General features: G+C 39.9%; 3 protein-coding genes across 13 annotated transcripts in view; 2 read left to right on the top strand and 1 right to left on the bottom strand.

The window, feature by feature from the left end:
• Positions 1-12,505, top strand: part of LOC145463751 (cartilage oligomeric matrix protein-like) — a 47,555-nt gene extending 35,050 nt beyond the window's left edge. For 6 of the 9 annotated variants that reach the window (XM_081447550.1, XM_081447569.1, XM_081447557.1 and 3 more), the window contains 22 exons: positions 389-461; positions 816-1,408; positions 2,217-2,304; positions 2,689-2,798; positions 3,131-3,185; positions 3,688-3,827; positions 4,156-4,302; positions 4,387-4,461; positions 4,819-4,980; positions 5,247-5,351; positions 5,742-5,849; positions 6,103-6,262; positions 6,869-6,987; positions 7,545-7,683; positions 7,825-7,920; positions 8,395-8,579; positions 9,207-9,255; positions 9,346-9,542; positions 9,635-9,709; positions 10,268-10,365; positions 10,750-10,889; positions 11,237-12,505. In XM_081447550.1, coding sequence (XP_081303676.1) covers positions 395-461; positions 816-1,408; positions 2,217-2,304; positions 2,689-2,798; positions 3,131-3,185; positions 3,688-3,827; positions 4,156-4,302; positions 4,387-4,461; positions 4,819-4,980; positions 5,247-5,351; positions 5,742-5,849; positions 6,103-6,262; positions 6,869-6,987; positions 7,545-7,683; positions 7,825-7,920; positions 8,395-8,579; positions 9,207-9,255; positions 9,346-9,542; positions 9,635-9,709; positions 10,268-10,365; positions 10,750-10,889; positions 11,237-11,268 — 2,940 coding nt within the window. In that variant the 5' untranslated portion in view covers positions 389-394 and the 3' untranslated portion in view covers positions 11,269-12,505. The remainder of the gene's footprint in view (positions 1-388; positions 462-815; positions 1,409-2,216; positions 2,305-2,688; positions 2,799-3,130; positions 3,186-3,687; positions 3,828-4,155; positions 4,303-4,386; positions 4,462-4,818; positions 4,981-5,246; positions 5,352-5,741; positions 5,850-6,102; positions 6,263-6,868; positions 6,988-7,544; positions 7,684-7,824; positions 7,921-8,394; positions 8,580-9,206; positions 9,256-9,345; positions 9,543-9,634; positions 9,710-10,267; positions 10,366-10,749; positions 10,890-11,236) is intronic. The other 3 variants (XM_081447596.1, XM_081447590.1, XM_081447584.1) reach the window with 3 other exon arrangements.
• A 1,016-nt stretch (positions 12,506-13,521) lies between these two features.
• Positions 13,522-20,528, bottom strand: LOC145463682 (proline-rich protein PRCC-like). 2 transcript variants are annotated; one of them, XR_014041354.1, is made up of 8 exons: positions 19,520-20,528; positions 17,844-17,900; positions 17,191-17,760; positions 16,278-16,430; positions 15,264-15,401; positions 14,752-14,817; positions 14,032-14,619; positions 13,522-13,961 (listed from the first exon to the last, which is right to left on the bottom strand). XR_014041354.1 is itself a non-coding variant. In XM_081447461.1 (7 exons), the coding sequence occupies exons 1-7, from the start codon at positions 20,057-20,059 to the stop codon at positions 14,533-14,535; spliced, it is 1,611 nt and encodes a 536-aa protein (XP_081303587.1). In that variant the 5' UTR covers positions 20,060-20,528; the 3' UTR covers positions 13,522-14,532. The 2 variants fall into 2 exon arrangements, 1 of the variants encoding a protein (XP_081303587.1); XM_081447461.1 differs by having other exon boundaries at positions 13,522-14,619.
• Positions 20,529-21,547: 1,019 nt separating this feature from the next.
• The window catches only part of LOC145463660 (uncharacterized), a 10,489-nt gene continuing 8,849 nt past the window's right edge, over positions 21,548-23,187 (top strand). For both annotated transcript variants that reach the window (XM_081447438.1, XM_081447429.1), the window contains exon 1: positions 21,548-21,995. The gene's annotated coding sequence lies outside the window, so the exon portion shown is untranslated. The remainder of the gene's footprint in view (positions 21,996-23,187) is intronic.

Here is a 23,187-nt window from a genome sequence, read left to right as displayed (position 1 = left end):
TTTATATCTTTCTCCCCAAGTTCAAATTTTCAAATCTGTCAAATTCACTTGCATAATACGTAAAGTGGAGCTCTTTTGTTGAATGGCCACGCCCTCGACACCTTTTTGAAAGACAAGCGTTACTTGAAGCTTTACAATCCAACTTAGGTCTCACAAACGCGAGGGAGTCACACAACTCACCACTTGTTGTAGTTAGAGAGGCTGATCTGTTCCAACGGAATGAAGGAAATTGATAGGGATTTCTTGGAGATGACCTGCTGTTTTCACGTGGTGGAAATGACATCAATGCGGGGTTTTCACCCGTTACTATTCTGCAAAATGTATTTTGTCCTTAAACAATTCTCTTTCAGTTTTAACTCGTTGGTGACAATTACGTTTCTTTTTGCAGCGGAAAATGGGGATGCAAAAGTTACTATCGATTGTCCTTGTAGTGTTATGTGGTACGACGGCAACAGCTTTAGGTAAGGGCAATGTTACCAGAGCGGCGTTGACTATGTACAAACAAAATAGGTGTTTATTTCTTTCTGCGAAACTAGCTAATTGAAAAGTTTCGTTGGCGTTATTCTTTCGAGACAAAACAAAAGATTATTGACGGTCGTGGACCTTCCAACATAAATCTTCGTATCTTTGTTTACTCCCTTGAAGTTTTCCGGGCTTCCAAGCATGCCACTCTATCAACTGTGGTAAGACCATCGCCCTGGTGCAGTCTAATAGTTCTCCGAGTATCGTGGGGGAAGGGAGGGAGGGAGGGCTTGTCTTAGTCTTGTGGCATTTGTTACATTGCAAGGTTGAGTTCTGTTTTTCCTTCTCCTCAGAAATAGACTTGCTGTCCCCAATCACCGAATCTCCCCTAAACTTCTTCGTAAGACGTATTTTGACGCCGAGCAGATCGAAAGCTTACCTCTTTGGTCGGTCAGTGAAGCTCATTCAAGCAGAAGAGGGTCTTCTTCAGAGAGTTATACTGAACATTGAATCAAACGAAGAATTCGTAATCAAATCGAGAATACGCATCATGTCATCGCGACCCGGGACATTGTTTTCTATTGCACATACTCAAAGGAAGCTGTTTCTTCTTGATTTGTCAAGCAAAGGTACAGGTGACAAGACAAGGCTGATTCTGAGATACAGATCAACTAATGACACTATGGAGACCATTGTGTTCAAAGACGTTGCGCCTCTGGGTGACACTAAGAGCTTTCACTCCGTGGTTATTCGCATTACGGATGTGTTCGAAAAAGGAAAGAAGATTTCCGCCTTGTCCTTGTTCGTGGATTGCAAATTTTTTGGTCGAGTTGATTCCTTATCGCCAATTTCGTCGATCTTCTCATACAGAGGCACTTTGCTGTCGCTGCTGGATTTCAGAATAGGACAGAGAGCGTATGGAAAGAAAGTTAATACACCGTGGATGGTAATTTACTTACATTATTAACAGATTTAATCTTTAACGGGGAAAATAAGGTTTTACTTCTTCCTTAGAAGGGTACGAATCCAGGGGACAAAGTGCATTTCAAATCTCTTCTCTGATAGTTTTCTAAACTCTAGTTGTCCGGGTTTGATCTGAGTGAGTTTGTGAGCCACTATATCAAAATACTTCTATGTATTGGCGTTAAGTGCTTTTGTTTGAGATATTTTGAAATGGCGCTTTAGATGCCTGAAGGATAGTAGTTTTCTTTACCTTTTTCTATACTTCTGTTCTTGAATTCCCTTAGTACCCTTTCATATACTTTCCTGACCCAACCTGACTTTTTGGGCACAGCGTCCCAGTATAGTCTATTCTAGAGAGTCTTCCCAATCCCGCGAGGTCGCGGGAAAATAACTGGCACCAGCATACAGCCAAATGTTTAACTGACGAACCAATTTTTTATATCTCGTAATTAACTTGGAATTTTATACCAGTATCTCTCACTGGTTCGACGCTCGTTCCCAACTTTAAGAAAGAGATGTTTATAAATTAATACCGAATTGAACACTTCACGCAAACATATCTAGCAATTAAAAACATGTTAAAGGTGGCTTTTCTAAAGGTCTCTTTGCCCTATCAAAGTTACTATAAACGATAATGACGATGACGATGTTTTTGTTGTTGTTAACAATGATGATGATGATGATTACTACGTTTTGAGCAGTTTTGAGTGAAAACCAACTCATTTACTCACAGTGATGTGGGTCTTTATTCCCTTCAGTGATAATTTCAGTGTTTTTGATGTCTTTTTCAGGGAGCCATAGAGAGTCTGTCACTAGTCTTCAAAAGACCCATAGATGAAATTCTCGCGGATGAAGAGTGTTCCTTGGCGGGTAATCTAAGTATGATCCACGAACTTTTCAACTTGTGTATTTGTTAATAATTCCTGATGTAGATAATTAGTTTTGACGAGTAATTGCAAACTGTCCGGCCACTCCTTCCGGTGTTCTAAAATACGGCTTTGTTTCATGTCCATGACTGATTGCGAACTCAAAGAGAAGAGAGTCTCATGGGGTTGAACTGATAACTGAGAACTGGCCAAAATTTTAACTGCAAACACAGATCCGAAACCTGAAACATTTGCTGAGATTTGAGACATAGGATGGTTAAGTTATCACTGTAAATTTTAATGACAACTGAGTTTCCCCCTGCCAGACCTAATTTGCGTGGTCAAAAATAGGAGAAAGCGTTCTTATTTACATTGCCGTTGTTTTTCCTCTTACAAGTAGGCAAAAAAGCTCCCCGGCCTCCAGTTGAGTCTACCCTACTTAGACAAGAAGATATAGAGACCCTGGTTGGCCTGATACGGGATATTCGATACGACTTGTCTATGCAGGTAAGACCTTATGCGTCCAATGCAACCAATAATGATGATGATGATGATGATGATGATACAGGTGATGTTCCCCAAGTGTTGCCTTCAATGCATCGAACCACTTTCATTCGTTTAATATCCGCTCCTTCTCCCTCCATGCAATAAGAGACGAATGACTCAATGATCGATGTTCCCAGCTCTGAAACAATAGGCCTAAAACCGTACGGCTGTAGAGAAAGCACAAATTGATTCAATTTCAAAGTATGATGAAGGGTAGCAGCTTTTTTGCCATCAAGAAAAAAGTTAATAACTTATCTCTGCATTGACTGATGTTCCCTTTTTTTTTAACCAAGGTTGCTGAGATCAAGTATTTGAGAAGACTTGTGGAAAATTGCCAGATGTGTCGAGGTATTAAATGAACGTACATAACGAAAGAAGTGCAATATATGTTTATTGTAAAGTAACAAAATCAAACTTAAATTCAATCCCTGTCTCTCTTTCATATTAAGGGGACGTTTCTTTTTCCTCTTTATCTATGAATTTCATGCTTTTCAATGCTTTTTGCCGTGTAGATTACGTTTTTTTCTTAATCTTGCAGTCTTACTTGAAATGGCGCTTTAGATGCCTGAAGGATAGTAGTTTTCTTTACCTTTTTCTATACTTCTGTTCTTGAATTCCCTTAGTACCCTTTCATATACTTTCCTGACCCAACCTGACTTTTCGGGCACAGCGTCCCAGTATAGTCTATTCTAGAGAGTCTTCCCAATCCCGCGAGGTCGCGGGAAAATAACTGGCACCAGCATACAACCAACCATACTCTCAATCACTAACTTAAAAATTAAAATTAGCACTGTCGACCATACAGTAATTCATTTTCTTAACATCTCGCCTATTATATTCTTTCTTAAAGTTCAAGATTTCTGTCGCTTCAAGCCGTGTTTTCCTGGAGTGCCTTGTTTTAATGATCCAGCCACAGAAAAAGGATTTGAATGCGGAGAATGTCCGCTTGGAATGCTGGGAGATGGTATTAACTGTATCGACGTTGACGAGGTAACGAAGAAATTCGCACGTTAATTAAACACATTGGCCGCGTTACGATATAGGATGAGGCTAGTTCAGGAACTAGCTTCACTTCGAAATAAGCTAACAATAGTGTCTGCTTGTGTACGTCAGACTTTGTGCGTAATACGTTTTCTCCTGGAAGTAAGCGAGGCATTTGACTCGATAGTGTCCCTTTTGGCACATGCTTTAAATACTGATTTGATGGAGAACTTTTCACACTATATCTGGTGGCCCTCACGCTATTTTCTAGTTTAAACGTTACCTTGTAGCGGACCAAAGAAAAAACGACATGGTATTTGTTTATCTTTCGTTTAAGTGTAATGAAACTGATCCTTGTGCCAAAGATGTTGGTGTTCTGTGTCACAATCGAAGTCCCGGATATTGGTGTCCACCTTGCCCAGATGGCTACTCGGGCAAAGAGATTCATGGGATTGGGTTGTACTTTGCAAGTAAAAACAAACAGGTAAGGCGAACTTGTTTTTAACGAGAAATTGTGTTTCGTATGTTATTCAAGTTGTGCTCATGCGGCGCTGTTTTCTTTTTTCAGATCTGCACAGATATTGATGAATGCTCAGAAGACCCTCCCAAATGTGCGACAGAATCTAAATGCATTAACACGATGGTGTGTATTTTAGAAAATGGCTCAGGCAGTAACCTGCCTGTATACGTCTTTGTGTCTCTCTTTATTTGTGTCTGTCTGTGTTTCCGTCTGCCAGCCAGCCAGTCCGGCAGTCAGTCTGTCAGTCAGTTATTTAGTCTGTCTGTCTGTCTGTTCTGTCTGTTCCGTCTGTTTTGTCTGTTTGTCTGTCCGTCAGTCAGCCAGTCATTCATCTAGCCAGCCAGCCAGCCAGCCAGCCAGCCAGTCAGTGTCAGTCAGTCAGACACACTTTCGAACAATGTCTAATTCTTACCCAAATGCAAGATATGTCCATAAACCATTAGAATTACCAACCATCCTGCCCCACGTGTTATTTTACAGGGAGGATACAAGTGCGCACCTTGTCCTTCAGGATTTACAGGAGATCCTTACCACACCTGTTATCATTTAAGTTACTGCGATCCAAGCGATTCCAGAAGTAATCCTTGCAGTCAACATGCTAGATGCATTCGACTTCAAAGCGGCAGAGATTACAAGTGTGAGGTAGTTTAATGTTATTTGTTTTCGCAGAACTTAATTTTCGCGATTTTCTCGACAGCAAAAGAGAAGAAAAAGATTGAGTCGTTTGTCTTCATCCTGCTCAGGATCTCAGTCACGGTATTTTCAGTTATTTTGGCCATATACAAAATTACCTTGAAATTAAAGGAAACCTGAAAAAAGTACTTTACTAAGATAGAAAAATACCTAAGAAACTTGATTGGAGCAAGAGATGTTTGTCATTAGCTTGTTATGCCTGTTTGATTTTTCAGTGTCGTATCGGTTTTTCTGGAAATGGCCATCTTTGTGCCGAAGACTTAGATTTGGATGGCTTTCCTGACGTTGAGCTGAATTGTACCGAAAAAGAATGTCGCAAGGTAAAGTATGAGAAGAAAGGTTGCGAATGACAGAACACCAATTTTCTTCTGCTCGAAAAGACAAAGTAATTTAAATTGAGACTTGTCATGGAGCTAAGTTCTCATGCTGATCCAATTTTAACGAATTAACGTCTAAATAAAACGAGACTTAACATTTCAACGAGACATTCACGCAACGATCCTGCGAAGACTTGGGAACATTAATTGCATTCTAGACAATAAGTATGTGATTATGTTGGTGCTCCAAAATCAAATTAAACTACGCGACGTGTAACACCAACAAATGTCCGTACACTGATTCAGTTGGCTTCTAAAGGCATGTCAAGGAGGCTTTGTGTATCAGCAACGTTCGTCTCACGTCACTAAGGAATTATCTTTTCTGTTTTACAGGATAACTGCCTGAGAATACCCAATCCCGGTCAAGAGGATCTGGACGATGACGGACTGGGAGACATTTGCGATGACGACTTGGATGGTGACAACATAAAGAATGACATGGTAAGAGTACGGTGAATATAACAAGGATCACTTAGCTTTCCTTTCGTACTTTATAGCTTGTCTTACCCCCTGGTTATCATTTAGGGAGATAGACTGGTAGCAGCAACCTAATACAAGCTAAAACAGGAGAACTCCTCTTTCCCTTCAATGCAACTGCGTTGCATGTACCTCACTGATTCGACCAGAACTTTGACGGTGACTAGATTCCATTGCATACAGCCGTTTGACTGATTTCCTCCCTATTTTTTCATAGGACAACTGTCCCCGCCATTTCAACCCAGCCCAATACAACAACGATGGTGATCTATATGGTAACGATTGTGACAACTGCCCTTACGTCGCCAACAAGTTTCAGAGTGATAATGATAAAGACGGAATCGGTGACCCATGTGATAAGGACGTCGATGGAGACGGTAAGATGAGGGACTGGGGCTTAGTTGGGAAGCTAGATTCACCTTACCCTGGTTCTTATTGGTTGCTGCTGTGAGTTTGTAAACTTACGAAGGTTAAAGTGCGCATGCGATTACAAGTCGTGGTCGTTAATGTGAACAGATAATATCAAAAGGTGAATGGAGGTTGAAAGGCCAGGGAACTGAGCTGACAGAAAAAAGACTTGCGTTATTTTGGAAAGGAAAAAGGTTGAAAGTTTTACGCGACTTATGAATTAGGCATAAAAAGCTTTTTCTATCGCAGAGAAACAGTGTGGAATACACTGCCCAAGGAGTGTAGAACATGTGCAAGCTATAAGTCTTTTAAAAGATCGAACAAACAGTTATGTATATTGGTCTTCAATATTTTATTGCAAGTCAAGATATTCACCATGCTAAGCGGTAATGGTAATTTTTCTCTGTACTGATGTATCTTCGTATTTGAATAGTATCACCTCATAGTTGTATTGTTTTGGATTGGATCGCAAGGAGCGTCTACTAATGTTCTAACCGATTATGAAGTCCCTTTGCTATTTATGACAACGCCGAGTTTTAATTAAATGACCTTATTCTTCTTGTAATATCATACAGGTGTACTAAACTCAATCGACAATTGTCCTATGATATCAAACCCACTCCAGGTCGATTCCGATGGCGATACAGTGGGTGATGAGTGTGATAACTGTCCTTCCACAATGAACATCCGACAGGTAAATAACACAGTGCTCATAAATGGCTATATTCATTTGGGGTCATTGCAGTGTAGCACCTTCGTCCTTCCCCCGTCCTGGAAACACTCCTTGACAAAGAACAGGACTTCGGGGACAAATCTCATATGAAAAGGTCGGAGATGCTTGTCAGAAAACTTGAATTAAACCCCTAAAGGAGATGAATCTGGGCGTGGCTCTAGCGTTATTTCACACCTTAAAGATAGCACTTTATACGGAGTACGCGTGATTACCAGCCGCTATTCAGAAAAGGAGTCCTGCCTAGTAGACCGAACTCGCGAGAGCGGCAAAAATCTGGCCTAAAGACGGAAAAAGGAGCGTTTTTTTTATATGTTTATCTCTTCTAGTGCTTCCTAAAAATACTTTGACAGCTAAAAATAGGTGAGTTTCGTCCTGGACACCATAAGTGAGACCAGAATACTTGACTTACACCCCTAATGGAGACGACGAACATCCCCGACCTTTTCAGGTGGGAGTCGCCCTCTCCCCTCCGGGAACAGGACTCACAAGTTGACCGACTCACCGGCTTTTGGTTTTAGTCTGATAGGGACGGAGATGGACTGGGCGATAACTGCGACACCAATAGAGATGACGATAATGACGGTGTAGATGACATGATCGATAATTGTAGAGGAATTCCAAATCCTGATCAGATTGATAACGACAAAGATGAAAAAGGTAAGCAGCTGCATGTTCACACGACCGATATAAACCATCGTCATTCCCTGTTCGTGGGGAAAGACTGTGAGACAACTCTGTTTAATAAACTTAAACCAGTGAAGAGGGTCTTAATTGCCTGGGTACTATGTTTCATTGCAGGTGATGCTTGTGATAACGACGACGACGATGACGGTGTTCTGGATAGGGAAGACAACTGCCAACTAGTTCCGAATCCTACTCAACGAGATTTGAACGGTTAGTACAATTTTTATGTTCTCGAGAATAAATGCTTTGTATTATGTTTTGATGTCTCTATTCGCCCAGAGGAGAGCTAGGAATTACGAAGATGATGTTTTGAAGACTTGAGAAGTTGTTGACATTAAAAGCTTAAATCTTTGAATTATGACACCATTGTTAACAGAGGACAATGGTTATGAAACTCGTCAAAGTTCCTTGTTGTATGTTTTTGTTCTCTTTTTTGGCCTTGACCGTGCACAAAACACAATAGTTTACTCCGTACTGAGGAACTAACCAATAGAAACGTGTTGGTTACGTAATTCATGCATAGTGTATGAGCGCAAAACAAAAGAATGTGCACGGTCGTAGACCTTCCAACATAAATCTTGGCATCTTTGTTTGCTCCTTTGATGTTTGCCGGGCTTCATAACCAGTCCCCTGTATTAACTATGATGGCACATAAAACAACTTGCCCTTCTCTACTCTCCACAGGTAATGGCTTAGGGGACCCCTGTGATGGCGATTTTGATGGAGACAAGGTCACAGATTACGAGGATGCCTGTTCGATTAACCATCACGTGACCCGTACAGACTTCAGCAGGTTGCAGACTGTCGATTTGAGTCCATTTGAATCCTCGTCAAAGATCAAGCCCCCTATATGGGCTGTTGACTCAACGGTAAGAATTACTTAATGACAAGATGTAATTCTTTAATCGACGATATCGATGCCTGTATGGGCCTTGAACCCATTACCCCAAGATTTCCATCTCCCAGAGCCTTAAAGTTTAGCAACCCTAGCGTGGAGCCTGGGAGCAAAAACTAGACCCTACCTTTTCGCCCCGGATCACACATAGAGCTCGTCACCCGTCAGTAATATAAATTAACTCATCAAATTCATATTAATCCTGAAGATGAATTATACGACTGTCCTTTGATCGCTCTCTCGTGAACTCTGTTATTCAATTAGGTCCTGTTTAGCAATATCTGTTGCTAAATCACAACATGAAAAACAAGCGAGTAAAATACAATAGTTCTAAAAGCAAAAAGAGCATTAAACAATGTTAATCTGACAATGAAAATCAAAATGAAAGCGAAAAATATGTTTCCTGTTTAATTTTTTTTCACTCACCATGCATGGACGTCTTGGTCTTTTAAAGGTTGGACGGAAAGGCGTAGAGGCGGTGTCGAGGATTGCACAACAATCTTCAGAACATGAAGCCTGGAACATTTCTTACCCTTTCAGAAGTTGCAAGACATGAGAATTTTGTTCATTTATTCAATGTTCAGTATTTGTTCGTTTGCAGGGAACACAAGTCACAGAAGAAGAAAACAGCGATCCCGGAATTGCTATTGGTAAGTAAAACTATAGCTTTACAATTTACTAGTTCTTTATCCATTCACATAAACTTTCCAGGGGTTCACCAAAACGTTGTTATATTGCAGGAGATGTTGCGTTCAACGGTGTGGATTTTAATGGAACACTTCGAGTGGGAACACGACACGATGATGACTTCGTAGGACTCGTGTTCAGTTACCAAAACAACAGACAGTTCTACCTTATATCTTGGAAACAGAGTGACCAGGGTTACTGGGAAATGAAACCGACCAGAGCTGTGGCAGTTCGAGGAATACAAATAAAGGTAATTCTAACCAGCTAAAAGTCTGCGTCAGGCCAAAGGACTCATCATGCACATCGGAGCTTATCCCAGTTTTTTGCTTCTCTTTCTTTCAGCTGGTCGATTCTGAAACTGGTCCAGGATTTGATCTTAGAAATGCATTGTGGCATTCCGGTGACGTAAAAGGACAGGCGAGTGGCAACTGGCTGGCTTATTCTTTCTCTCGCTAACACTTCAAACTCCACTAAGCACTATCTTGATTACTAACGATCTAAAAATTCGACACCCATTTTGCAGAACTTACCATTGTGTGACATTGGGCTTGAAAACTAATGGCGTATTACGTTTTTAATCTATTATGTTGTTGCCTGTCTCCCACCCCGCCTAAAGAAAAAATACATGTTTTATTGAGCAGCATGATAACAACACATCACAAAACGTATTTTTGTTAATATTGCCTATAACCTCACTTCATCCCTCTCACCACTCTTCGGATATGAGTCTCAAACAAACCCTACTGTGAAAAAAGATGTATAAGACCAGGGCTCGCAACCGCATTTATCACGGTATACAAAACAAAAATAAATTGCTATTATCACTATTAAGGACTCGCCTATGTTTCTCGTGAACACAATAGAAGTACATAAACAATTTTTTCTAAATGGTGATTACATCCTCACCTTCCTTGGCCAGTTTGAAAGCGTTGAATCGTAGAAAAAGTAGTTTTAACTAATTGATATTATATTCAGGTTAAAGAAATTTGGCGAGACACCAAGCTCCAAGGATGGAAAGACGAAACAGATTACGACTTTAAGTTGATGCACAGACCTGCTGTTGGACTAATAAGGTAAAATAAATCTCTGTTTTTGGTCTAATGTCCCTCATTCAGTAAAAATGACTGACGACAAGAAAGGAAGTCAAAGGAAGAGGAAGTGAGGAAGGGAAACACGAGCAAATGGCGTTATGATTCGTAAGCTGCCTGCTTTGTATAGGCACACTGTTTAACCAATGAGAGTGCTTGATATATTGGCACTCATTATCAATACCTGAGAAAAGAGTATTCCAGAGTAAAAAAAATTTAACTTTTCAGCGCTCATATTCCTTTGAAAGTTTTGCCAAGCGCTCAAAATTCATTGTTACTCTTTTATTCGAACTGACAGAACAAGTCCCTAGCGTGTTGTTCTCACAAACTCACAATTGTTAAATTACATTTATCAGCATTTTTTTTTAGATTGCTAGTCTTCTCTGAGGCTGAGATAGTGGTGGATACAGGATATATAATTGACAAGACCCTGAGAGGCGGTAGGCTTGGGATGTACGTGTTTTCTCAGGGTAAAGTCATCTGGCATAAGTTGTCCTACCGATGTAGCGGTAAGTGCTTTTTGAAAATATTCACTTGATCTGCTATTAGACTTATATTGTTTCTTGTGCTAACACTTGGATTACACGCTTTTTGTTGGTCTCGTTGCTTCCCTTGTGCTTCATAACAGAAAAAAGTGAGACTCATAATTTGCGATAGTTCCAGCCATTATTTCTTTTTATGTTACACCCGACAAAAGTCTGATTGTGCGAGAGTAGTGCAATAAGTCCCATGTTGCAACTAATACCTTGATGTTATTCACGGTGATCCACTGACATGTGGCGTCTATTGCCTTGACGGATCACGTGGTTTAGCGAAAGAAGAGTTTACTAACGAGAAACTCTCTCTTTCTCAACAGAGCACGTCCCGGATGACTTTCAAGCTCTGTAATCTGAGAACCAGTCAGCGAAAGCTGATCTGTAGCGCTTCATTGTGGAGCATACCAAACACAGCTTCCCGTCCCGACTTAGGACTTCGAGCCTGAACACTGTGTACAATTTATTACTTTCCACACAGGATGGTGGAAATATCAATGGCCCGAATACCGGAGGCATTATTAACTGATAACAATTTGTTAAAGATAACGCATGCTTTTCTTGCTCAACGCAAAATCTAAACGCTGCAACTGCAGCCTAGGGGTGTGTAGAGCCCCATGTTAGACTTTTAAATGCTGTACGTTCCGCGGCACGGTATAATACGAGACAAAATCTCGAAAGCATAATCCTGGATTGATGGGAATATCTATCCGTGGCTGTTGTTAGAAATAATAAATAAATAATTAATGACGATCGCCAGTTACCTTCCAAGCCGTGTGAAGACTGCGCAACTTGGGTATGCCTGTGTCTTGTAACCAGCAAACAGACAAAGAAACAAAGGAGTTGACCTCAACAAGTTCATCGCAAGTTTGGGTCACCTGTGGCAACTCTTGCCGGGGTAACACTTCTTCAATTTCGGCTTGTTTTGTTCCCATTGGTGGCATTGAATTGAGTGCTTTAAGGAATCTAGAAATGTTATGTTTTTATCATAAATATTCACTACATATTATTATTAAATGTTAAATTTTAGACTGCGTTCTAAGCAGTCACAAGCAAACAATTTACAAAATATCTCTTCAGTTAATTATGTTAATGCATGTCTCACTGTGAAAAGGGTCAATTCTGTTAATGCATGTCTGACTATGAAAAGGGCCAATGAATTGGAAACACGAGCAACGATTTTACACCTTCTATGCCGCCTCATGACACAGATTGGATAGTACGTGCACTGCCATTGGCTAGAATTGTTTATTGTGTGTATAAAAGAATACGATAGGGTAAACAAGTGAAACGAAAACCGTGAATTATTGTAAAATACTTTCGTTAGTCACGAGTACTTGACAATCAATCGTGCTCTGCTCGTGAGTTTTGCATTTCATTCGTGTTCGGCTTCCGTACTTTTGCCAGATAAGCATGCAACAAGTTTGTTATCGACTGTCTCGTATATTTTGTACTTCAAATTATGTGAATACCGTGATTTAGCGAGGAGAAATCCCGGAGTTGTACTGCTAAAGATCCGGGAGATAAAGGATATAGCTTATACAGAAGAGATTAGTGAAACACAAATACGACTGTGTGTGTGTGTGAGGGGGTGGGGGGTGGGGGGTGGGGGTGGGGGTGGGGGTGGGAATTGGGGAAAGTGAGGATTGGCCGTATAACGAGCTCATTTCGCATGAAACGCTCGGAGAATTGAGGAAGGTGGGATTGAAGCTGTGTGCGGTGGGATATTAGTTACCTGTAGGAGTTTCACCCTGTTAATAGAATTCACAGCAGTGAAGTCAGTTCTTGTTTCATCGGAGGTAAAGTAATGTACTATGGAATAATGTTCTGGATAACATTGATCATTCACTCGCATGGAAGATATTACAACTTTAAGGGCGCACTGTGGTCTTTTTAGATTCAATCTATTATTGTTTCTTTTAAATCGAGAGGAACGTGCGAAACTTGACATACAACCTGACAACAGTAGACCTGATATTCCCCAGTTTGTCCGTATTGAAGCCTCACTTCTTAATGCTCAGTGAATAGTTTCTTATCCATTAATCCAAAACATTTATAATTAAAATAGTTGCGCAAGTGTAACTGTTAAAACACCTCTTCATAACATATTTCTTCATTATAGGAGAGCATCTCAGTAAGGTCAAAGGGCCATTTATTTTTACGTTATTGTAAACATACATTAAAATATGAATTTTGAATGATCTGCTGAACAGTATAACTCGTTTGTTTTCAGCAAAACTACTGATTTTCCCTTCACTACACAATCGAACACGCTCAAAGGTTGAGGCATGGCCGCGTTGGTCAGCCAGGCCCAAGATATGTTTTAATTGTGACAATAAGCTTACAGCAAAGTGGTTAAGGGACACATCAAATAACGTCCTACATGCCCCAAAGCCGGGCACGTAAACCCCAAAAACCTCTTGCCCGTGACCGTCCTCCTCCGACCAAATGCAGTGGCACCACCTTTGGGGTTTTAAGGTTGATATATAACGCTAATTACATAATGAAAATAAACCTTATGCGAAAGTGCTAGTGGCAAGGCTGACCGTAAAACGTCACAAGGTTTTCAACCGTCTCTTTTTACAAACGTACTCCCATGAACCTTCGCGGACTACGTTCGCACCCAGTTCTCTGTTCCGTGTCGGCAAAATATTAATTTTTGTCAATTCTCTATTTTCCAATTGCCCATAATGCACTCTGTTTGCCCCCCAAATTTTGCATAAACTATTGTTGTGAAATGCTCTTTAGAATATGCAGACCTCCCAAGAGTATTTCACAACAATAGTTTATGCAAAATTTGGGGGGCAAACAGAGTGCATAATGGGCAATTGGAAAATAGAGAATACCGATTATCACAAATTACATCACGAAGTAGGTCGTACTCTGCAAGGGGTGGTTTAATTTCATGATAACGCTGTTTGGAGATCACAAAACGATTCGAATTTGTAAATAAACATTTCGTCCAAATAAAGTATAAAATAAAGTATATACTGAACACCACTTAACATGATGCCTATATTCTCACGGCCTCGGTCCCACGATTCCTAGCTACTGTTCGAGTGTTCAGACTAGGTAAACCAAATCAAACATTCAACCTTAAACGCAACAATATCTGTACTGAGATTGTTTGGGTAATGAACGCAGTTCTTAAAATTCTTCAGAACCTACTTTCTTTTATCAACAAAAGGTGTTCGCTACACAGGAAGTTTGACCATACCTTTCGTTGTACTTCTACTGTTGTTTTCACGCAGACAATTCATTCTGTGTACCATTTAAGTCTGTTCTTTTTATTGCAATTCGTGAACGAGTATCTTACAGAGCGACTCCTACAATTCCATACTGTCTCGTTAACGAATTTTAACATAATTTGCAGATTTCATTACAGCCCTAAGGGAACTAGAGTAAGTTTCTTTTTTTACCCCCAATAGGTGTTTGTACCCCAATGTGCGGATTTACAACGTCACGAGTAAATAAAGAGACATTTAATTCGTACATGTAACTTTGCATTCTGAGAGGCTACATCTGCCTAACGGGTCACCAAAAACACAGGCACATCTACCTGAGATCAAGCATCACTGTCTATACACTGCACACATGCGCATTGTGCACGTATTTCTCCTTAAAACCCATACTTTGACTGAGTCTGTCTGCGAGTCTGCCGGTTGGCTGACCACTGTTGACGAAGTTCCAGCTCCCGTTCTTTAGCCTGCGGTGTAAAATAAAAGAAAGTCAGATCTTTTGGCTGGACTCAGTTCTACTCGGTATAATTTATTTCTTTTATAAGGCTGATTTGCCGTATTCATTATACACCTAATTCCTGGGTGGAAATGCAACTTACCTGAAAAGCCAAATAAGTGATCTGATGCTTTCTTCTTTGCTGACTTGTTGGCATGTCTTTCTTTTTCTGTACATGGACAAGCAAGTAAGAGAAGAAATAATGGTATATCCAACTTTGTTAATATTACATAACTGTAGATTGTCTAAAGAACATGTAAGTTGAAATAACAATTTTACGCAAATTTATTAACCACTTTTCGAGGACTTGGCCATTTCATTGTCTTGTAAATCAAACTCATTTTCACATGAAAGGTTTTGCGCGAGGCCTCGTTTTGAAACAGAGGCACATGGTAACTCGGAAATGCCTATCAGGATTTTATGGGAAACGTGGTCATGTGACCTCGCTTGAACTCCACATGCCAGCAGGATCCAAAAGGACTACTGTTTAGCAGAGATGCAGCATGTGACCAGCAATCATCAACGATGAGCTCAATGATGCGACAGAAGAATTTTTGGCGAGTTCTGACTTCAAAATATTATAAGACGGAAAGCGAATTTCAAAATCTCCTTTACCCTTGAAGGTGCGTATGCAATTTCTTCTGTTCCATATTTAGCCAACATCGCCGCTGAGTCTCCGACCTGGTCAGCAGCATTAACATCAACAATGTTAATCTCCTCGCGACGATTCCTTCTTCCCTGGAGTTTATGTAACTGAGGTAAAAGAAAAGAAAGCAACTTTATGTATTAGCAGACGTCCCTTGCACTTGTCACGCAATCTTCCTTCCTCAAGTACGGGAGGAACGCGTGACCAGCCCAAAGAGCGTCCGTGTAAGAGGATACATGTACCTTACAGTTTGGTCTGACTGGCGTACAAAAGTTTAATTGTTCCACAGTAAAATTATTTCCTTCCATGCACTGTACAATACTTTACATGTACATAATGACATGAAATTTCGCCCTACCCCATTAATAAGGCCACTCTTTTAATACGGCCAAATTTTCAAGGCCTGTTGGTGATCGTATTAACACAGTTACACTGTAGAGCTCTACAGGATGTTCCTACATGTAATTCATGAGCATATTTAAGTTTAGAGGCTGTTATGGTCATGGTTTTAAACTGACAAACCACAGATTTGCTCATTCAACCTGCAATCTGGGGAGGGGCGGAGGGGGGGGGGACTCCCATGTCAAAAAGACGGAGGTGTAAGTCCGAAATTTTGAAAAGAACCCCCCCTAAAAAAACACATTAACTGACAATTTCGTAAATTTTAATAGTGATAAAAAGAAATGACTTGTTTTGAATACCTTCTAACCATATTTAGTTGATTGTCAAATATCTCCTGTCATATTTTTTCTGCTCAATACCCTTTAAGGTACCACGAAAGCTTCCACTGTGGACCTTTTGAGGCTGAGCAATTTAACGTGTACAAAAAGTGCTTTTTTTAACCCCCCAAAGGGACCGATGAGCACCATGTCATCCTTTTGTTATCAGAGTCCCCTGCCTGGGACTGCTTAATGCTTGACTGTTAAGAATGCTGTATATACAATATGTGTACATAAGTACCATTGACAGGAGCTAGTAATCACCTTCTCTAAATCAAGGTCTGTTTCCTCCTGTTGTCCTTGAGCTTGTGCCACTGCTGATGCCCCTGTAGGGTAGGTGTAGGTGTAAGTTTCAGTCTCTTGGCTGTAATAAGGTTGATTGACAAAAGAGCTGCCAGCATCATAGCTATAACTTGCCTGAAGAAAACAAAAAAGATGGCAGATGCAAATGTACATGACTTCAATATAGTGTTCTCACTTTTGTAACCTTACATCTGTAATAAAATCATTCAGATGGTGATGCTAAGAAGTAGTAGCATATATTCAGTGTGTACAGTTCTCAACAGATGCATTTCTGATACATGACAAGACAATAAACTCGTAGGTGTGACACACTCTATACACACCTACTGTAGCCATAATACCTGCAAAAATTATGTTGGCTGTCCAAAAGGTCTTAAACTAAACAAGAATTCTTAAGTGTCAATGTATGCTATATTTTTCACTGGCATCCACACTTTCTAAAGGATTTTTTTTACACTGCTTCATAAATTGTTAGCCATGGCCAAACTATAGTAGTAGCAAATTTTGAACACCCACTTCACATTCTGACTAAAAACGTTGCTGGTATGCTAATTGCAAACAAATGCATATTCCAAATAGGATATTGGCTATTTACAAAACATTAATGAGCACTGTGGAGAACAGATGCAAGTACTGCTTGAGAGAAGGATTTGAACAGGGTATCCAAGATTTCCTTATTCACTTCTCCATGCCACCTTCACAATCTACAACTGGGGTCGCACATGCTCAATGCATTTAGTACATTTAGATACATGTATTATGCTATTAGCCATTTTGAACTCGATGAAACCAAATCACTTCATGATCTCGGTCACCAAAAAGCTAGTTACTCTTAGCTTACATCTCTAGATCTTTGGAAGATTGATGCACTCACATAATTTTCATTGGAATATCCTCCATACTGCTGGTTCTGCCCACTTTGTTGTTCATAGTAGTATGTCCTAGTTTCTAATTCCTGTCGGCTTGGATTCTCCCCACTTCCAACACGAGCCTGGGTAATAGGCTCAACTATTTCTGGGGATGGTGTTACAGTCACATGCTTGCCACTACTATGGGAAGTGCTTGTACTTGGTGACATCTCGCCATGTGAAGAGGATGCTACTGAAGGATGTTTACTTTCTACCAATGGAGCTATGAAACTTCTGTTTGACTCAGAAATATGACTTTGGGAAGCATCGTCTTTTTCATCAATGGCACTCTCAGATTTGTCATTAAATGTAAAAAAGCTGACAAGTTCATCTTCATCATCACTTGTAGCTTCTTCAACCTGCTTGGGTTTTGATGTTTTATGAGGTTTTTTCTCTACAGTAGTTGGCTTTTTTGTCAACGTGTGTGGAATCAATGGCCTGCTTGCCAGTTTGACTGAAGGTTTGTTTGGGTTGTCCGATTTCAGTGTGATGCTGTGCTTTGGTTTGGGAAGAAGGGCTTTGAGACCTGATCCTCCCTAAGACAAATCAAAACCCAAAGTGAAAAAATATGTAATATGTTGATCTCAAATACTGTTCATTCAACTCTAACAAGACTTACCTTCGATGGTGCAAGTGTCTTTGCTGCTGGCATATCATCTTCTTCATCAGAATCAGTCTGAAAAAAACCACAAGAAAACAGAGAGACGATTTCTATAGCAATGCTCTTATCAGTCTTTATGGTCCTTGTGGTACACACACTAATAGTGATATATCTGTTCACTACCTGTATATATATGTACACAAAAGTTGAGACACTTATAAATGGCTTGCAATGTCTGTTTACATCACCTATTGCAAACATAAGTGAGCACTTGAGAGAAATAGAAAGTTCATGTCAATCTGAGCCTTGCATAAGTACTTTGAAATATCAGAAATTCCAAGAAATCATATATGATCGACATAATGGTCACAGGGTCAGTACTTGGGATTCAGGCTGGAGGGGCTAAGATATGTGCCTTGATCAAGGTCTTGGAAGAGACACTTACATGTACATGTAACTAGCACAGTGCCTCTCTCCACCCAGGAGCACTTTTATAACTTGGTACCAAAGAAATGATGGCAACCTGACAGAACTCTGGGAACAGTTCCTTCCCAGGGAAGTAGAAGTGAACCTTTGGTTACCACCACCTCTCCTCAGCGACCAGTTTTCCTTATTTTAAAACTTAGTTTGGTAAACTTTAATTCTAGGTATGAGTATCAAAAAAGTTGTCGTTGTGGTTGTTGTTTCCAAAATACCAAAAGTTTCCAAGTCAAATCACTGTATTTGGAACTGTAAGTGACACTTACCACTTTTTGAGCTAAAAATTTGAACTGTTCTTTTGTTTTTAACCTCCCGAAAGCAACCACTTGACAGATAATAGAGCAGAAATTGGATAATAAAGTGTTGTAACATTATTGCATTCCTAACTAGTACAAAAGATGGAAATTTCTCAATGGCAAATACCAGATTTTTACTCCAAATTAACTTTATGTACAAGTGAATAAAACATTAAAAACATGGGGTAAATGTCTGCAGTGACGAGGTGCTAATGATGCAAAATTCTGACCCAATAAGGTCTGAGCTCTTGTAAGTGACCCTCTCTCCCACCTGGGCTTGACATTTTGGGTGGTAGCTTACAGGAGGTTCACCTGTATTATATACAGTAGTTGCTTTGTGGTATAAACTTAGTAAATTAATTGTTAAGCATAGAGACAAAAGAGTCATCTTTGAAACTGGAGAAACCATAAGAAGTACATTTAAGGCAAAAAAACTTGTAAAAGTAATTATTTAACTGCAAAACATGGCGTAATTTGCATGAGCTTGTTACTAAAGGATGTGTTTGTGCATCAAGAATGAATTAAAATTTGGAGTGTTCATGTTATTGGAGGGAGGAAAAGCAAGGGAAAGTAAGGATGAGAACCAACAAACCTAATCCAGTTTCTGTATGATACTGGGTCCAGTATTCTAACCCAAGCAGATAGATGGAGGACAAGCAGTCTAACTGTGCCAACCCTGCTATGCAGGCTGCCGATGAGTGCTCGCACAGCAATAACAAGCAGTAACAAGCAATAACCTTCACCTTTTTACCCCCAAGGTAATTAAAGAATCAAGACAGTGTCTCTTTCATCACTCTGATACACATGACCCACCTCATTGGCTTTTATCATTTTTTTCTCTGGAGAAATCAGATACACTCATTGCCAAAATAACTCACAATAGGCAGTAATTATACAATCATGTAAATGTATCATTACCTTAGGGGCAGTAGGGATGGCTATTTTGATTGGCTGCTTTGATTTTCTGTCCCCTGCTGTGGATACTTTACTTTCCAAATTTTTCTGCCAAGTGTTTTCAGCTTGCCAAGGGGTTGGTAGAAGTGAAAATAAGCTGCCCACAGACTTGGGTTTATTATCAGCTTCACTCTTTGTACCCTTCTTTGCTCTCTTCGCAATAGGCTCGTACTCTTCTTCTATTTCCAGAATTTCTTCATCCTCCAGCATTGTTTCTAAGCCATCAGGGGGCGTTTTATTACCAGGGATGGTTTGTCCACTCCTATCTTCTTTCTCGATGTTGCTCACATTTTTGGGTTTTGGAAGAATTGAGGACAAAGCGCTTTTTCGATCAGATGAACTCGACAATTTACTCGTTTGCTTCGGCGATGGCAAAATCAAACCCTTGGCTTCAACTGGAACTTTTCCTTCTGTAGTCAACAGAGGCTTTTTGATATCATCTTGATGATTTTGGACGTCTTCATCACTTTCCTCGTCACTGCTACCGTATGCAACAAGTGACATCTTGCCAATTCTACAAACGCCTCGAGTTTTCAGCAGTCGGAAGGGGCAAAAAGAATACTTCTTTTAAACTTCCTTGATATAGTTTTTATCTTTTTCAATGCTTGAGCCATGCGATCGGAGAAATCCTTTCAGCGTTTTTGAGCGCTCTTGCTGTCAGCATCGCCGCCATGTTTGTTGATTCCTAGTGCCCAGGAATGCGCAGAGATAGGATTCGTGCCCACATCACAGGCGGCCCAATAATACGTGACATTATGCTGTTGGCGATTGCGTTACAGTTTTAGCCGTTTATAAGACAGTGTATGAGAATGCTTCGAAAATTGCGTTATTTTGATGGCTCTGGGTTCCTGGAGGTGGTTTAGAGCCATTTAGGCGAGTTTTACTTTCTGGGGGCTTGCTTCCCCCAAAAGAGAAAGTTTCTCTTCCCCTAAAGTTTCTCTTTAGGGGAAGCAAACCGCCAGAAAGTAAAACTCGCCTAAATGGCTCTAAACCACCTCTAGGAACCCAGAGACATCAAAATAACGCAATGCAAACATAAGGTAAGCCACTGCTAAAATTGTAACGCAATCGCCAACAGCATAGTGTCACGTATTAATCGTATTCAACGTCTGGGCCGCCTGTGCCTAGATCTTACAACAACAACAACAGTTTATTTCTACTACTGTAAACAACTAAAAGAATTTACAAGATTTTAATTATAAATGAATAAATAAACAGTACAGTATATACAGTGGTGGGACACCCAAAATGACTAAAAAGGTAAACTAGTTGGGTGACCGTAATTATAATCATTAAAAATGTGAGCGTCAGGAAAGAGGCACAACGAATACATTGGTACACATTGGTACACACCCTTTTTCGAATTTTTTCGGCGCTGATTAAAATCAGCAAAAGCTGACGTAAAAAGGTGATATTTAGAAAAAAATGCAATTTGAGCACGTGGACTATTTTTTTCAAAAAGTACAATTGGACAGGAAAGCTCAGGGGAAACTTTATTTAGGCTTCTTGTGTTATCTTTATATAAATCTGTCCAAGTCCTTAGCTGTGATTTTGTTTCGGTGACGTCAAGGAAACGCCCAAAACGATAAAACAAATGTCAGCCAATGAAAATATAGGAAAATACGCCAGACTTCTTGCTTTATTATGGACACTTAAGAAAGTTTCGTATAAGAACTCGAAACAGCCATGGAGACTTTATCTGTAAGCTTTGTAAGAGTTCCACAGCTTTCACCCTTCTGCTAAACATCCACTCATTAGAGTTCAAATAAATCTGTTTAGAGCAACACAGAAACGTTTTTCTCTCTGTTTATTGTTTCATAAGAAGTATGTTAATTCAATTTATGAAAAAAATGTTTGGAGGTAGCCTCATACAATATTGAGAGCACACAAAACATGAAACCATATCAGCATTTTTGCTATATATATATTAAATATTTCACTGATATATGAGCGAAAGTGGGCAGTTCATAGATTGAGCAAATCGGTCGGATTAACCATGAAAGCAGTCATATTCACATTCTTGTCAGCAATTCCTAGGTCTATTTGTTGCTATCGGATGATTTTCGACGATCGGTAATTAAACATGATGAGTGTCTTGAGAGAAGCCCTGCACTAGTGAGCTTTCTCTAAGTAAAAACTCTGAGTTGAAGTAGGCGGTGCACTTTAGTTCCAACTGATCAGAGCGCACTCTCGTGTCAAACGCCGGAGAACGATCTTGCTTTTGTATTCAAGCCCCGAGCTGGTACCAAGCAGGTAGTCTATTGTTTATCTTCCCATCAAACCCTTCGGTTTTTGCATAATTTATGCCTAGTCCGTGTTTTTAATCTGTGCCAGCGCTCATTTGAACATCTGTAATGGCGGAGCCATTCATTGAATTACGAGCCAAATGAAGCGCTCAGGATCAATCAAGCTTGTTTTCAGAAGTGTCCAGTATTTGTAGGTGAGTCACAACATGCTTGTGATAATGTTACTGTATGGTGAACTTAGAACACAAACCTTTTTAAATATATTCTTGGTTAAGTTCAAGTGCCATTCTGCGCCCTGGCCAATTTGCGTTAGTATATCCATGTTTCTGATTCTATTTTGCATCCTGCGAGTTCCTAAAATTTTTCGTTTTTATTTTCTCGCCCCGTGTAGTGTTGGCATTAGGAAATTCAAAAGCTTTCGTGATTTGGCTAAGGGTGTATGTGCGAGGAAGTGCTTCGCTCGGCCGCCCAAAAGTACTATTCGCTGTATTTCCCGGCGTACCTAGTTTGGCCGACAGAAACTTATAATTCGAAAGATTGTAAAAAGATTGAAGTGCTTCCAAAGTTTAAAATTGCAAAGGAATTAGTTTAGTAAACGTGGTTGCAAATCTACTTCAATCAAATGTATTTCACGCGCGCTTTTGCAGTGAGCCGCAGTGTAGATGAAACTTCTCAGATTTTCCCACTCCTTTAATAAATAAATCACAAAAAAATCAAATGACTTGAACTTATTCTGACAGAAAATACTTCACTGGTTTTACCCAATGTAAAATAACATTAGATTTGCAACTTATACGAAAAAGGTTGCATGCGGCGGGGACCTTAGTAACAAGCACCCTCGCTAAAAATTTGGCCAATTTATTGATTTCATAAATACTAACATCAACAAATATATGCCTTTAAAGGAAGACAAAAGCTTCTTTACAATTCATTTATACAGAAGAAAAAGATGTTTGAGTTCCTAGCAGCTCTAAATACTGCCCTGCCTATATTGTGGCAATGCAATTAGTAAACACATTGTTTTAGAGCATGGCCTAGAGGCCGGCAGGGAAACGAGAGAAGCTTTCCTTGAAATTATTCAGAAAAAAATGGAAGGGTAACTGGCTTTGTAAGAAAATACGAACTAGTTTACAGTACATGCAACAGATTTATTTTCAGGCCATTGCGCCTACGGCACTGTTTGTAACAATCCGGTCAAAACAAGTATTGAACTGCCCTCACATGTCAAATGCTCTCACCCTAAAGTTGATTGATCCGACTCGCGCGGTGTTATTAAGCTCGAGAGATACATAAAATGACATAAGAGCATATCGGTTATTACTGAGTGTTACTGAAACGATTAAAGGAAACTTGAACTGATTTTTATCGATGTCTTGCCATTTCTAA

Source organism: Orbicella franksi, chromosome 1, assembly GCF_964199315.1.
Source record: "Orbicella franksi chromosome 1, jaOrbFran1.1, whole genome shotgun sequence".
NCBI lineage: Eukaryota > Metazoa > Cnidaria > Anthozoa > Scleractinia > Merulinidae > Orbicella > Orbicella franksi.
The sequence above is the reverse complement of the archived record's forward strand: the minus strand, read 5'-3'. Positions and strand labels throughout refer to the sequence as shown.

What these genes read in the sequence shown, in the direction of transcription:
- LOC145463682 (XM_081447461.1), bottom strand. Translation starts at nt 20,059, where the DNA reads ATGTCACTTGTTGCATACGGTAGCAGTGACGAGGAAAGTGATGAAGAC. An exon ending in GATATTCCAATGAAAATTAT is followed by an intron (nt 16,431 to 17,190) that starts GTGAGTGCATCA and finishes TGTTTTCTTCAG; the next exon opens with GCAAGTTATAGCTATGATGC. An exon ending in CAGACCTTGATTTAGAGAAG is followed by an intron (nt 15,402 to 16,277) that starts GTGATTACTAGC and finishes CTTTTACCTCAG; the next exon opens with TTACATAAACTCCAGGGAAG.